The sequence below is a fragment of the Narcine bancroftii genome, chromosome 3, assembly GCF_036971445.1.
Source record: "Narcine bancroftii isolate sNarBan1 chromosome 3, sNarBan1.hap1, whole genome shotgun sequence".
Taxonomy (NCBI): Eukaryota; Metazoa; Chordata; class Chondrichthyes; order Torpediniformes; family Narcinidae; genus Narcine; species Narcine bancroftii.
The window spans coordinates 103,913,665-103,930,255 of record NC_091471.1 but is presented as its reverse complement, the minus strand read 5'-3'; the positions used below and the strand labels follow the sequence as shown (position 1 = coordinate 103,930,255).

Here is a 16,591-nt window from a genome sequence, read left to right as displayed (position 1 = left end):
GCCACCCAATTACACCCAAATGACCTGCAACCCTTGTGTGTTTTGTAGGGTGGGAGGAAACCAGAGGAAGACATGCAGACACAGGGAGAGCATACAGACTCTTTAACAGACAGTGCTGGATTCAGTATGATGCTATCCTCGACACCAATAGAACAGTTTGATATTTTATGGGCCGTAGAAATTTGGTTTAAATGCAATTTGTTTGAAGAACTAACAGTTGAAGCAGCATCAGTGGGAAAAAAAAATGGTTTGAGCTAAAACTCTTATCAAGACTGAGGAAATGTACTGAAACTAGTGATAGTTTAATCCTAGCACGTTCTCATTTAACTGAAGGAAACACACCAACTCCTGAACATAATCATATAGCTTTAAAAAGTTTAATTTTTTTTTAGTTGATTTTGTGGATGGATATATTTTAAATTTTAAAATGTAAACAAAATATACTATTTTTGTATCCATAGTGTTACAGAATGCAAATAACAAAGGTATTGACAAACATCCAACCGCATCAACAAGTTTGTCAGCCAGTAGATCTTGGAGGGGGAGGGAGGGAGACTATGATTGTCACACAGAGCAGGCGGAAGTAAACATTTGTTTTGGGAATATTAATAGGAGGGGAATCTTTAATTTCACCTACTTCCTTAATCTCAGGGATGGAAACATTTGGTCCTGAAAATTTATCATTTTCTAGTACCATTATATTCCTCACTACCTTTATTGTTGATTATGCTAATTCTAGCATATACCTGTCTCCTTAATTTAAAATTCATTACCTCAGATCTATTTTACTTTAAATACTACTGCAGACAAATCATGCAACATCTTCAATACTTCCTTATTTTTCAATATCATTAATATAAGATTGTATTGGGAACTTACTGCACGACCAACCTTTTTTCCCTAAATATTTGTGTTGAATTGATTAGGTTTATTTTTCTACTCTCCTTTTTGTAGCCTTTACCACCGTTCACTTTCTGCCACTATTTCTCTCAGTTACCAAGATATGCAAATGATCTCTTCCTATACCTTTTCAGGTTTATGCCACCTTTCAATGCTTTGCTCCTATCTTAGCTGCTAAAGCTCTCACTCTTTTCAGATACAGGCTGTTTGTGTGATGTATTCAGATATAAATATCTAATGTTTTATTGTGATATATCCTTCTGACACTAAACTTAAAGAAAAAATGTTTATGCAACTTTGGGTTCTTAACCAAATCCGGTTGATTACACAATACAGATATTGCAGCAGAAAACTATTCTGCTATAAATGTTTACTGTATATATTGTTAACACAATGCCGCCACCACAAAGAATAATAGATTTAAAATCTATTTTTAAAAAAACATTTCACTTTAACAGTAGAGTTTGAGCAGGCAATGATGGGAAGTACATCTGGGAGGTACGAAAAAAGTTTACAAGTCTGAAAATAAACACGAGAAGTGCGAGCAGAAAATTTTGAGCATTTGTTTTAAGAGATAGCAGAAAGGCTCTGTGATGGAGCAAAACATAAAAGTCTGCAGATGCTGTGTGAACTCAGCAGGTCTCGCAGCGACCATCAGAGGTAAAGATATATAACCGATGATTTACTCCTGATATATCCCCTATGGCCACTGGGAAACCTATCAAGTTCCTCCAGCCTTTGAGTTTTTTCTGTAATAGAGCAAATTGATCTGTAGGGCAGAAAGTATGATGGAACTTTTAAATATACATATTGCATCATTTTTTCCTTTACAAATTCTGTTATGTGAAAATAGGTTTACTTTAGGAATATCTGATTAGAGAAAATTACCAAATTGTTAGGAAAATGATTTTAATCAATTTGTTCACAATATACTTTAAGGTGGATATGTCACAAAGCCAATAACATGCAAATTGTAGAAAGCATGAAATCTGATGCAGCAATAGTTTACCTCAGCCTCTTGCTTCACCATGTCCACTTGATGTATGAGTTTGCAGTAGGCTTGATACAAAAGTAGTAGTTGGAAATGAAGTTTGTACAGCCTCCGACATAATTCTAGCTCCTATAAAAAGAGTGGACATAGATAAAGTAGTACATTGGCTGGTTATACACAAATCAACCTTCTGCAATAAGTATTAAAGAATTTTACTTCATACCTGAGCAAAGTAATTATATCATAAACTGAACTGATTTAATATAAAGCTGATGAAATGCAGATGAAAGCTGAGCCTTGCATTATATTTCTGTTCCAATTCCAGTCAAGCAAGCAAAAAAAAAAAAATCACATAGGTGCACCAGTTGCAAAGCAGCTAGGATTGCTTGGCAATGTTATCCAACACAAATATTAATTTAATAGAGCGCATTCAGGAACAAGACTTTGCAGATCTACCAAACATTTCCCACAAAATAATTTTCAAGTTCACTGCTGGACTGATAATTAATAGTACTGGGTATATACAGATACAGTACCCTAAAGTCATGTAAAGAGAACAACATTTATATTGATTTATGATTCTTAAACAATTATAAACAAAAAAATGATCTGTCTGCTCTCAAAAAAGGAAGGTGTACTGGGACAATAGAATCTACTCAACAAACATTTCTTCATGATTCCACAAAAATGCAACTCGATTATGACCTGCTAAGGAGAATAAGTGTAGCAATCAACCAATAGCTTACTTCCATTAGAAGTAGCCACCTACTCCACAGTTGGAAATCAAATCCACCAATCATCCATCACCTTACCCTATTTGATTGTAGATCACATTATAATCCATTGCCAAGATAGGGTTAGGGCTAAAATTCCTAAATATTCACCACATAATGCCAGTCATTGTCTGAGGTCAGACAGTTCCAGTGTTGAAGATCTGATTGGCATACAATAGAAAATGACAATTTGCAATCAATTTGATATAAACAATAATGTGTCCAGAAGCAATGAAAACTATGCTGTGATATTCCATACGATTCTCCAATATAATCCTGAACCTGGATGGAATAGAAGTATACCTTATGATTCCTTGTTCTAACCCTTTCTAAGACTTTCTACACATGGATGTTTCACCCATTTTACAAAGGTTGAAACAAATGCCTTGCACATTATAGGACAAATGTTCCCATTCCTACTAGTCAACTTAGTTAATAAACAATAAACTAATTTCCTTAATATCTTATTAGATTTGGAATTCCTGTAAATAATAAAACATTCTATTAACAGTTTTTAAAAAAAGTTGAATTTGATAAAATTTCTGCCACTGCCACAAGACACCACATCAACCATCCCCACCCCTTTCCACTTTTTGCAGGGATCACTACCTCTGTGACTCCTTTGACTGCTGCTCATCCATACCCTCCTTGTGATCCCTGGTACTTCCCCCTGCAACTGGTGCAACAGTTGCTCCCTCACCATCATCTAGGGACCTAAACAACCCTTCCAAGAGAGGCAAAGATTCGCATGCACCTTCTCCAATATCATCGACTACATTCAGTACTCTCAATGTGACCACTTTTTAGAAGAGCGATTTTGCAGAGCATTTGCACTCTCTCTGCAACAGCCATTATCAAACTCATGGTTGCATGCTGTTTCATCTCCCCTTCCTATTCCAGCACCGACCTGTCCATCTCTAGCCTTTTCTATTGCCAGAATAAGGCCAGAGGAACAAAACTTCACACTCGTCTGGGCAGTCTTTAGTCCCAATTTTAGGTAATGAGACCCCTCAGGTCTTCTAATCTATTTATTCTTTCCCTGATCCTGTTTTTGTTTCTTTCATCACCCATTAATATCTCCCTCTTCCACCACATTTCCCTTGAATTCTTCTCTTTGGGTCCATCTGGTTCCATTTATCCTTAACACCTCTTATCAACCTGGTCCACCCTGATTTTTCTTCCTCTCTCTCTCTTACTTTCTCTGACACCTGCCAATCAACCAACTCCATCTACATCCTTCACCACTCGCTCATTCACAAATATTGCACTGGCTCCTATCCAACCCCTCCCACCCTGATCTCATTTATAACAGCCATCTTCCTTCTGTACTCTTGATGAAGGGTTCTGGCTCAAAACACAGATAATTCTTTTCTTCCCACTGGGTCCATCAAGCAGATTGTTGCTCCAGACTCAAGCATTTGCTGTTGTCATTGTCTCTCTAATTTGATTTTAAATATGTCTTTTGAACTGTAAAGTGTTTCTCCTTGGGTCAAATGCATACTTGCATTAAGAAATCACTACATTCCAAACATTTATCTTAACCACAGAATCTCAAAGGGAGGTGATCCATCCTATCATGTCTATGCCATAAACCCATTTAGTTTCCTGGTTATCTATATACCTTAAACTTAAAAATTGTCCTGTTTAAGTACAGTTAGAGCTCTTGGATACAGATTATCTTCGTAAGTACATCTTTTTTTTTACAATCAAATTGATAGATAACATATTTACATAGTGCGCTTGTGCACATTTTATTGAGGGTTCCACTCGATTGTTTTGCATCCTTCTATCTTGAACTGTAAGTGATTTGTGAACACTTCTGAGCAAAGTGTATCACTGATCTTGGAAACAATCTCTTAAAAAAAATGTTCAATTTTCTCTTCCTACTGATTTCTCCAAAATTTCTGAGGAAAATAGACATTGATTTAGTACTAAATATAGTATTGAATTATTTTGGAGCAGATCTTTAGCTCAGCTGACAATGCTTTTTGCAGGACTTACTGTAGCAATGATTCTTTGCCAGCACAGGATCTCTCATCTTTTCCAGCATTTTATAGATGTGTATTACAACCTTTGGGGAACTATAGATTCTGCTCCGACCTCTCCACACCCTTCAGCATCCTCCCATTTTGGTGCAATAATTTGCTTCTCTGCAACTCCAGAAATGCATGGCTTCATATTCCTCCAGATTTAATTCCATTTACTATTTTTCAATTTGCATAGCTATGACATCAACAACTACATCTTTCTGACTCTAAGGCCTTCCTCCTCATTATCCACTGCAGCACCAATTTTTGCATCAATTATAAACTTCTTTTTTTTCTTCCCCCTACTTTTAATCAATAATATTAAAAGCTAAAAGAAAGGATCCTAGTACAGAGCTTATAAATCCAACTGGTAGCAGCCTTCCAAGTCAAGAAAACGCTGATCAACCATTGCTCTCTTCCTCTTCTAGGGGCAACAAGACTTGTAACCACCAGGTTCAGGAACAGCTGCTACCCCTCCACCATCAGATTCCACAACAACAAACTCAGTCAGAGACTCATTTAAGGAATCTTACTTTTGCATTTCTGATCGTTTTCTCTCTCTGTAATGCAGTTTGTTTATATGTGCACGTATCTTCTTGAGTAGTTTTTTGCAGTACCAATAAGTGGTAATTTTGCCTTGCTCACAGGAAAAGGAATCGTATGTACTCTGACAATACATTTGAACTTTTCTTGTCATTAAGCTGACTTTGGATTCAATTTATCACTCTTCCTTGGATCCCTGCTTTTACATTTATCTTCTGAAAAAAAGTTTAATTAAGTTAATTAGAACCTATCTCTATTAACAATGTGCTAATTATATTTAGAATAATCTATCCCTCAGAATTGATTCCCTAATTTTTTTTCACCACTTAAGATAAAATACTTGGCTTGTAATTCTTTGTTTTTATCCCAGCTTTTAAAAAAAAATCAACAGGAAATTAGCAGTACAGTAGCCAGAGATTTTAAAATGTTTCCAATTCTTTTAGCAATTGTATTTCATCCAGGTGATGATCTTTCTGCTTTCAATTAGGCTAAATCCTTCAATACACCCTTTTATTATGTTTAATCCATCCAATATTTTTCTTCCTCCTTAATCACAATGTTGGCACCAACCTGATTATCTAACATAACAGAGATACTGGTACAAAGTGGCCATTTTCACAAGAGTCTGGTGTCAAATCAATCCCACTATATCCTGATCCTCCTACTCATTCCGTGAACTTTTTTGATCTCACCTACAATCTTAGTTACTAAAACAATCCAACCATTAAGCTATGCTCAGCAATATCTATCTATCTATTTCTTCATTCCATCTGCTTCTTTGTGTTTTAGTACTATCTGAATCTTGCTCTGTCAATTGTATAACCTTTAATTGGTCTGCCTAAATAGTTCTTTCATTAGTTTATTGAGTTACATCAGACAAATCCACATTTAGTCTTAAATTTTATACCTGCCTTGTTGCCTAAAAGTAGTTTGTTCACCACCATTTGACTCAGTCTCAAATAAAACTCGTGAATTAATTTCAGAAAATAATACAAAAGAAAGAGATAATTGCACTGCAAATTGATGTTGGTGAAGTGAAAAACAACCAGAATTATGGGACTTTTCATGTTAATATAGTCCAGAATGCATTGGTGTCAATCTTGTAGACATGGCTTAAAATTGAGGCAGCAAGTGAACATTTTGTAATTTAATAACATGCTAAAATATACATTAGTTCCAGTATATTCAAGTATAATGCTTTGCTTAAATATATAAATAAATTGTATCAATATTTTTGTTAAACAGTCTTGAAAAAAATCTGGGAAACCTAATGATATTTTTGAAAAATAAGCTTTCTAAATATGGAATGATGCATTGCTAATAGTTTATTATGAGTGTAAGCCATTCATCGTCAGAAGTTTAAACTCTAAGATTCTATTTCATTTTCAAATACACCTTTTACAGACCACTAACAGGATACACTGAGAAGCAATGCAATTATCGGTCATTAATCGCCATGCTAGAAATGCAGGCCAAAGAGCAACTTGAATTTATCTATCATCTTTAATGTAGCAAAATGTTGTGCAGTATTTCACAGGAACATTATCAAACAAAATGATAACAAATAAAATAGCAGGTTGTACTATCAGAATTAAGTAAAAGCTAAAGATTACATTGAAACAATCTGAACGACATTGAACGTTTTAACCAGTGAAACATGATTAAACATCAAGATTAGGAGGAGAAAAAAAATAACTGGGACTCTGACTTGGAGAGCAATGGCACTAGAGAGATGAGCTTCAATGAGTCAAATTATTAATTTGTGAAAATTTTCAGATTTTATCTTAATATACTTCATGACATAATTGAGTACTGGCATATATTCATATCCACTGACATTAAAAAAATAACTTTTACCACCTGTAATTTATTTTCCTTCACAAAAATTGATACCAATATTAGTATCTTTTTAAAAAATTATAAATAAAAGTCACATTATATAAAATTTAACTTGCTATAATATGTTAAAGGTACATATTTAATTGCTAAAATATTAATTATCACATTAAAATGCTATAAAATTATACTCTTTTGTTTTCTTTATTTCTTCAAAAATTTATTTTTTCATAGTGCAGTTTAATGTCTTTTTAATTTGCGAATGTTTTCCACAGTATTTTCAATGCCAAATCAAACACCAAGGAAAATAATTAACAATTTTTTGACATTAAAAATTTTGAGACTTGGATTACTACTGAAAATAAAACCAAATAATTTATTTCAGCTCTATCGTGTGCTTATGCTAATATTTTATATGAAGTGTACCTTACATTGGTGGAAAAATGGGCATTTTTAAAAATATTTCAGAATACTTGTTTGAAAAGATATTTTGCATTTTCTAAACTTAAAAAAAGACTTCTGAGCTTTCAGAGATAAGGAGCTTCGGCTGGATAACTGATTGTTCTCCTTGGAGCAGAAGGTCATGACTGGTTTAGACAAGAGCGAAGAGAGGATTTTCACAATTATGAATGTATCAAGACCCAAGGATGCACATTTAAACTTTTAGGCAAAAGAAGAAAATCCTTTTACCTTAGATCTAGAATTAGAGGTGATATGTTCAAAGTAAGAGAGAAGAGATTTAAGAGACCTGAGGTGCAACTATTTCATTCAAAGGCTAGTCCAAATCTGGAATGAACTGCCAGAAGTAGAAGCAGGGTACAATTATGACTTCAGAAGACATGATATATGGATAGGAAGGGTTTAGAAAGATATGGACCAAATATAGGCAAATAGGACTAGCTTGGAATGCCAACTTGATGACATGAACAAGTTGGGCCAAAGGGTCATTTCTGTACTGTATTGCTCTATGACTTTTTAAAAGCACAAACAGTGGTTTAGAGCCAGGGTAGATCCAATGGTCCAGTGGGCTGCCTTCTGTGTCAAGAGATGAATGTTATAATCTACTCAACACTGACAAAGAATATGGGAACAGTTCATGAGGATTATCAAAATTAATCAGATAGGCAGTTGAGAGAAAATAACTTCCAAGAGTGGGAGATATAATTGTTGGAATTGCTTTACAAGGGGCCAAATAGTTCCTTTCGATGTGTAACAATTCTACAGTTCTATAACTTAATGTAATATTGAGGTATGGATTTCATCCAGTTCCTCAATGCCTGCATGCAGCTCATAATATTGGTGTTAATGTCTTATTTACACAACAATTATTCAACAACAATTATTGCACAGTTCCACTTTTTTCTGATATCAAATAATTGGAGCTATGTTAATTACCTCACATCTGAATGTTATATGATCAAGACCAGAATAATAATAGTCAATGCATTTTACATCATATTGAACAATTTGAAAGACAGCTTTATCCCCCCCTTTTCTTCAGTAGTCATGTCAAAGATTACAGGGGACCACAAGGATATATGCCATATAGCATAAACAACATGGAAGCAATAAATAGCATTCTTTGGTAACTGCAAACCAGCTGCGCACATATATGAATGATGGCAGACACCACAGGGTTACTAATGTAAACACAGCAAAGGTAAGTTTGCAAGTCCAACACTGTTAAGATGTCTAGAAGACAAGAACCATCACTTACTGCTAGAACTTCCATTTGCTAAGCAAGAGTTGAAGTCACAAAACAAGAAAAGAGATCAAAAATTAGTGACAGTCAAAGATGCTCCAGTGTTATAATTACTTTACAAAGTGTTACAGATTGAACCAAATACTAAGTGATGGTTAGATGTACTTACATAAATTTTATCTCATTCAAGTCATCTTGTAGGCTCCTGATTTTATATTTTTTCAGATTAGAGTTATTTACAAAAATTAATTTTTGGCTCCATTGTAGGTCTATAAATCAATATTTCATATGCAATTAAAGAGCTCAATTTTTCTGATCAGAAAAGAACGAGCAGGAGTAAGCCAATTGTCCTCTCATGCCTGCTCCACTATTTATAAGATCATGACTGATCTCTTACCTCAGCACTAGTCCCATAATGCTGATCCCTTAATATCTAAAAAAGTGTCACCCACAATGAGAACCTCATTAGCCAAGTTAGCAAAATCTTATTCCTGAAGTTAGAATTTCTATCTCAGTTCAATTACAGCTTTAGTAGTAGTGGCACCATCATAAAATGATCAAATTAATATTTCATTCCAATAATGATGAGATTACTTAATAATATTGACTCCCACAGGGTTGAGAATGAATGTATTGTTGAAAGTTTTTAATTGATTGCAGGGTTTAAGAATCTCGTATATCCTCTTACTGCTTTCTACAACATACATTCCACACCCTAAACAGAAAGTGACAGAAAAAATGTTAATATTATTCATAATACAGTAATCACAAGCCTGTAAGGGTTTTTTGAAATGACTGCAGAATTTAGTTTATTGGTTACAGTTGTGCCACGTGCCAAGGCTACTAGGCTGACAATATGAACAGGAAGAAATTTTTGACTCTTTTCTCATCCACATTTGGGCTAGACATTCAGCTGTCAATGAATCTTGAATGCAGAGTAAATCTTCAAGTGTAAAAATATGGAGAAAAAATACTGAGCACTAGAAAATTATTAGAAATAATATTCTTTGGGAAAAAAAGAAAAACAGTCTGCAAGGATTTCAAATGAGAATGGCATGCCTGAATAATCTCATTAAATTCTTTTAAGTGGCAGAGAAGACAAGCAGTGAATGCAATATTTGGATTTCCATAAGGAATTTGATGGATATATGAATGCGATCAGCACGTCTGGTGTCAGAAGAGGAAGCAGAATGTGTAGAAAGTGGACTGAGGGCAAGAAGGGCTAAGAATAGGAACCACTGCTATGAATAATGTAAAATTAATAATTGACTTGAAAATAGAAGGATAATTTCAAAATTTGGCTTTAATATAAAAACTGTAAAATAAATCTCAAGATGACATTAATCATCTTGTGATGAGGCAAATATATGCTAATGTGGATAACAAGAATTTGTGGGATAAAAATGATTAAACTCAGTAACAGTCTTATACAACAACAACTAAAAAAATTTCCAGGGGATTCAATGATTAAAACAAAACATTGTCCTGTGGTGCACAACAGCGCCACCGTTGATACGGATCCAAGTGAGTGGGGATAGCTGGGAGTGGAGACAAGCGCTGCTCTGCAGGGTCCTACTGCATGGTCCTAAGGCCATGTACAGGCTTTAAATGGCTTGCTAAAGGAGCGGATGGTGTTTTCTTTCCCCCAATCCTGCAACCATGGGGCTTGTGCCCAAGATAGCAGCACCTTTGCTGGGCAGCGTACCATGAGACGTTGCAGACTCCAGGGGAGCAGTGGGCCAGCACAGGGCACCAGAAACAGGAAGAACACCCCCTACCATTGAGTAGAAGCCATACAGAATGGTAACCACGGCAGCAGACCAGTAAGGAGCTCAGCAGCAGAAGGACCTAATCAGGCTGCAGGCGACTTGCTTTCAAAGGGCCCAAACAGGCCTCTGGTTGTTGGAATTGGCTCATGGGAACCAGATATTGGATCCGGAATTCGAGATGGTGACGAGGGCAAGAAAGACTCCTGAAGGGTTTCAGCTGCTGAAGGCTTCTTGATTGTATCGTAAGTTTGGATCTGGAGCTTGGATTGCTAACGATTTGAACTGGAGTCTAGGCCGCAACAGAGGCTGTGGGAGCGCTGGAGGCAAATCCATGGGTAGTGTCTCTTTTGCTTCTCTTCCTCCTGTTATTAGGTACACCGGGCAATGCTCATGGCAACTCTTTGTCTCATGGAAAATGAAAGTTGGTAATATGTATTTTACATTTTTAATGTATTATGTGACAATAAAAGGGACAGTGAACAACATATGGCTTGTGGGTCTGTCCTGTTCAGACTCTCTGTTCTTGCAACCTCAAGTCTGTTTGCTCATCTTGCTAGTGAATTCTAAGGATAACACCAACTCTTTAAATGAGCAGCCCGTGACGTAATCAGAAGAAAGTGTACAGAGACCATGATCAGTACTGTGGAAGCTGTGGGTGAGGACCAGAGATTGGACTTGACTACAGCAAAACCTAATAATCCAGCCAGACTGATTTTGGATATGCTGAATTTGCAGATTTTCAGGAAAAATGGATGTTATTTCTATTAATACTCGAATATACTTTTAACATGCTTTTTTTTAAAAAAAAAATCACACCTGGAGTGTGTGCAATTCTGATCACCCAGTTATAACAAAGATATAATTAAGCTGGAAAGGATGCAGAAAAAGATTCACAATTATGTTACTGGGACAGGTTGGCTTGAATTATAAGGAGGCTGGATAAGCTAGGACTTTTCTTCATGGAACATAGGAGGCTGAGGATGGACCGTGAAAGCTGATAAAATCATGAGGGGGTATAGAGAAGATGAAAGGTCATTGCCTTTCCCCTCCCCCCCCCCCCCCCCCCCAGGGTAGTGTAGTCTAAAATTGATGGTGAGAAGATAAAGATTTAAAACAAACGAGGGGGTACTTTTTCCAAACACAGGGGATGGGTATATAGAACAAGTTGCCAGAAGAAATGGTAGAAGTGGGGCTAATTCTACATTGTAACAGGTACAAAAATAAGAAAGGTTATGAGGGACTGGGCTGAATGTAGGCAAATAGGACTAGTTTCAATAGACAACTTGGCCTGCATGGACAAATTGGGCCAGAGGGTCTGTTTCCATGATGTAAAACTTCGACACTAAATTATTTAGATTACAAATCTGAGCCTCCACACCGAAAAGTGGTGTACCACTGAATTGAACTAAATTAAGTATCAAGCTTTCCTACTTGGGAAAATTGTTGTGTCCTGTTCACTGTATTACAAAAAAACATGTTTTGAAATGAAAACTAGCTTATCCTGAACTATCAGCCCACTTGTAATTTATGACCTCTGCCTTCACCCTGCTCTCCCTTTTGATTTGTCCTCCTGATCTCACTCCAAATCTCCTCCACTTGCCTAAAATCTGTTACATCCAAAACATTTTCTCGATTTTATAGAAATGTTATAGTTTTGAAAGCTTTACTTTATCTCTTTCCCCACAGATACTGCTTGACATTTTAATTTCAAGCATTCTTTTGATTATGCGTCTTGAAGAACTCAACAGCTCCAAAGATTTTTTTTCTGAACTTGTGAGTAGGTTTTGCATATTTCAGTTTCAATCATTAAAATGTAAATTCGATTAGGTCCTTTGCAAATCTACCTCCACAATGTTATGAGATTAAAATACATTTACTTTTGACATATTTTCCTAATGACGCACAATCCTTTTTTTATGTAGAGACTTTCAGCATTCAAGATAGCAAGACTGAAACCTTCAAAGCTGGTTAAAGAGCAAATTCAATTAACTGAAAGATTATATGACTCAGACAAAACTAAACTCTCAAATTGTACACAAAAAAATCAAACAAGTCAATATTTTGCTTTAATAATTGCAACCAATGTCATATCAGTGAATTTACAGATAATATTCAATAACATACCTTGTAAAATTTCAGAAACAAAATGTAAAAAGTGCAGCAGGCACATCTCAAATTTTGCTACATTTGAAACCAAGGTAAAGAGGTAGGTCTTGGAGGAGAACTGGAAGCAGTATATCCTGAAGTCAGGGATTGGTCCAGTTTGGTCTTGCTTGTTTTGGAGGAGAACTAGAAGCAGTATATCCTGAAGTCAGGGATTGGTCCAGTTTGATCTTGCTTTATAGATTTGAAGTTGAATGGAGGAAATACATACTTGAAAACTGCTAGCTACAATAAAGGACATTCTATTGCAGGAAAATATTGGATATTTATCAGAATGGGTAGGAAATTTGCAGTTGCAATTTAATATGAACCAATGTGCGATAATATATTTTGGGAAAAAATGAGAAATTAAAGTATGCACTCAATTAAAGGAGTGAATAAATACAGAGACTAAAAAAAATCTGTTTTTAATTCCCTAAAAATCTTTGCGAAGCCATTAAAAGGATTGATAGTATCCAAGGTTTAATAAATAGAAGCATAAAACAACATAATGATGATTTTAAATAAAACATCTGATTCATCTTAGAGAGCTTCATCATGGAAAGGCAGTGAGAGTCACAGAAGAGAGTACAGCATAAATTTATTAGGGTAATTTCAAGGATGCCATATTTATAAGACTTGAAACACTGGTGGTATTTATGATTGGAGATTATGTTATTTAAAAAAAAAATGAGATAAAGGAGTGAGCCTTCAAGCTTATTCCATTCAACAAGGTCATGACTGATGTATGAACCAACTCCTTAACCTATTTTTGAACCATAACCTAAAAAAAATTCCATTAAGAACATTTTTAATAGGTTTAATAAGTTTAACTAGGGTATGAGCACATCCATAACCTCTGCAAGCAGAAGATTTTGCAACTTGTTTCCTGGATCCAATTTTTGGATTCTCATCTGTAGATCTGAGAAACAGTCAAAGCAAATGTGACCACATTTTAAATTTTTGAAGCCTTTCCACTGCTGTTAAAAATGACCTTTTATCAAGCAACTCATCTTGTAATAATTAAAAAAATGTTTACATTTGGTACAAGAATAGCACATTTAACACTGCTCTCCAAAATGCTCAAAGGGAAGCACCTTTCTGCATGCTTGTATGAGCGAAGTGAATTGGGAGCCTATTTGGGAGGGTCCAAGGCCAAATTATTTGATGTAATCTTGATAACAACGCATGGCACAGTTGAGATCCTGTTTCTGGAAAATCAGCTAACAGATTTCCTTTCAGTCAGGTCAAGGTACAAAGCCTGCACTAAACCCATCTTCTTTTGGAATGGTCATGAACAAATCAATGACCAAGAGTCAGTCAATCGCCCATCTTGGGTAGAAATAGAAGTTTTCCAAAAAAAAACTTCTATGTTGGGAATTTTATGAACTTTTTTTTTAACCATTTCTTTTTCTAAATTGTCACATAATCTGTTAATGAGAACTAGGTTGAGAATATGGGCTCAATTTAGACAATTCTTTAGGTTTAATAGTTTTTCTCTGGCTAGTCCCATTATAAATAATCATCTTTTTCAACTGTCTCTGCTGGATGCAAGTTTCAAAGATGGTACAGATTAGGTATCCAAAGTTGTAATGATCTTCTTATTCGAGGTAACTTTGCCTCTTTTGAACAATTATCAGCCAAATTTAATCTTTCTAACAGATATTTTTTAGATATTTACAAATTAGACATTTTGTACAGTCTAAGCTTTCTGATTTTCCTTGAATTTCAAAAATATTCTTGATTCATTTTTTAACTTACTTCCCCACCCCCCACAACGGTGGATTAATATATTTATAATGATTTATTGGATTTAAGATCAGCCTCAATGGCTGGGATTAAGAATGAGATTTGAATGTAACATTTTCAGATGAAGATTGATATCCATTCTTAGCTTGATTAATGATTCTTCATTTTGTGCAAGGCTTATTACAATTTAAGGTGATACACAGAACTTGTACATCCAAACCTAAATTAATCTTGTTTTTATGTAGATATTGATCCACTGTGTGAGAAGCAAAAGATTTTTGATCCATACGTTTTGGGAATGACCAAATTTAAAGAGATTTTAAAAAGACATTTTCCAAACTTTATCAACGATTTTTAAGATTAAAATAGAACCATGTCCATTAATTGCTTTGTTTGGTTTTTCACATGAACCAGATATACTCAGGAGAAAGTTTTAGCCTTTACCATGCTGATGGCCAGATGAGCAATTTTATTGAAATGGAAAGTTGATTCTTCACCTACCCATACACAGTGGTTATATGATGGAATGCTCTATTTAAGCTTGGAGAAAATTAGATACACATAAAGATAGAAAGTTCCAGTTTGTAAAGATGTGGAGCCCATTCATAGAATATTATCATGACTGGAAGAATTAAGAATTTTGAATGTTCCGGAGATTCGCTGTCCAATGTCTGGAGGTCGCTATCTGCTCTGTAAATTCCCTTTTCTGTTACTAGGTTACCTTGATTAGAGGGAGGGGGTAGATTAGATTTAGCTTTTAGTGTTTTTATTTGTTTTTCTTTTCATCAATTATTAATAGGATTAATTTTTAGTGTACTTGTATCTATGTGAGATGCTTTGTTACGTGTTTTTCTTAAAATTTTGTATGTAAGCTTATATGTTAAACTCAATAAAGAATATTTTGAAAAGAGGAATGTATGATGCAAATATCAATGAGTTTGATTGTCCTAGTTGATACAGGGTGACACATACATGGCCCCACTGTAATTAGACTGAAATTGAATGCAAATTTTGTACATTTCTGATTGCACCAACCACTTCTCACTATTAGAGATTGCAATGTAAATAAACATATAGTGGTTCCAGGAAAGGAAAAGTTGTGAAAACCATTGGGGTAAGGGAAATGAAGCTGAATAAACATAACCTGAAAATCAAGAAGGGTTGTTACAAGGTGCAAGTACAACATTAAAAGAAACGAGGATCATTTGGAGAATGGTTCTTCTACTCAGTCGTAGTGGATCACAATCTGGCGAGATGCTGTAAGATTTTCCTTGCATTGAATCAAATAGAATCAAAATGGAGTTATTGTGAAATCATTTTAGGAAGGGTTAATTGGCCAAAGCCAAGAATATTTTTCATGTGTAATATGAATTGCATTTTTCCAAAGTCTGGTTGTTTTCAAGAAACAGAACAAGTTAATTTAGCTCTTTGGAATTTCAAACAGGAAAAATGCTTGTTGTATAATATACATTGATGGATTATTAATTGCAAAGTAGGAAACTAACAAAATGCACTTTTTGAAAGCAGAACAGAAACAGGAAAAATGAATCCTAAAGTTAAATGCTCAGTTCAATTTTTGTGTATGCCCTTTGTAATAGACAACTTGGAAAATACACATATTTAATATAATCCTCAAACTATAAAATAAATTATACAAGTAGAAATAGTTAAGCAAAATGATATGTATGCTGTAAATACTTAATCAATGTGATTTTGTGAAAATATTGTGGATTAATGTAGTTCAATAGTCTCATGATTTTGCAAGTCAAGTAGAGAATTAAGCCTTGATTTTACAGTTATTGATACCCTCCCCTTAATTTGTCCAAGTGATCATAATGTCATGTTCTGTTTTCACCAGATGTGGGTTTCTTACTATTTTTGCTCCATTTATTGTGCCTTGAACAGAGAAGATGCATGCAAAATATCTGTTTAATGCCTCAGCCAATTTTTGAATTCTCCCTTTTTACACAATACTCTGATATATCTGCACTACAATTGTCAAGGCATTTTCTCAATGTACTGATCAAGATGTGGTGTCCAGAACAATTCACACACATCAGGTGAAATCTCACCAGGGTTCTTGTATGATTGAAGTATTATTTCTACCCATTTCATTTCTAGATTTAAAGGATGCCTTTTTTAAAATTATTTTCTTACTC

The 16,591-nt window shown here is 34.9% G+C and overlaps 1 protein-coding gene across 1 annotated transcript in view; it reads right to left on the bottom strand.

Annotated features, from left to right (window-relative positions):
* Positions 1 to 16,591, bottom strand: part of fryl (furry homolog, like) — a 345,361-nt gene that overhangs the window by 5,373 nt on the left and 323,397 nt on the right. Inside the window, exon 59 of the mRNA XM_069924697.1 lies at positions 1,910 to 2,020. Within this exon, the coding sequence (XP_069780798.1) occupies positions 1,910 to 2,020 (111 nt within the window). The remainder of the gene's footprint in view (positions 1 to 1,909; positions 2,021 to 16,591) is intronic.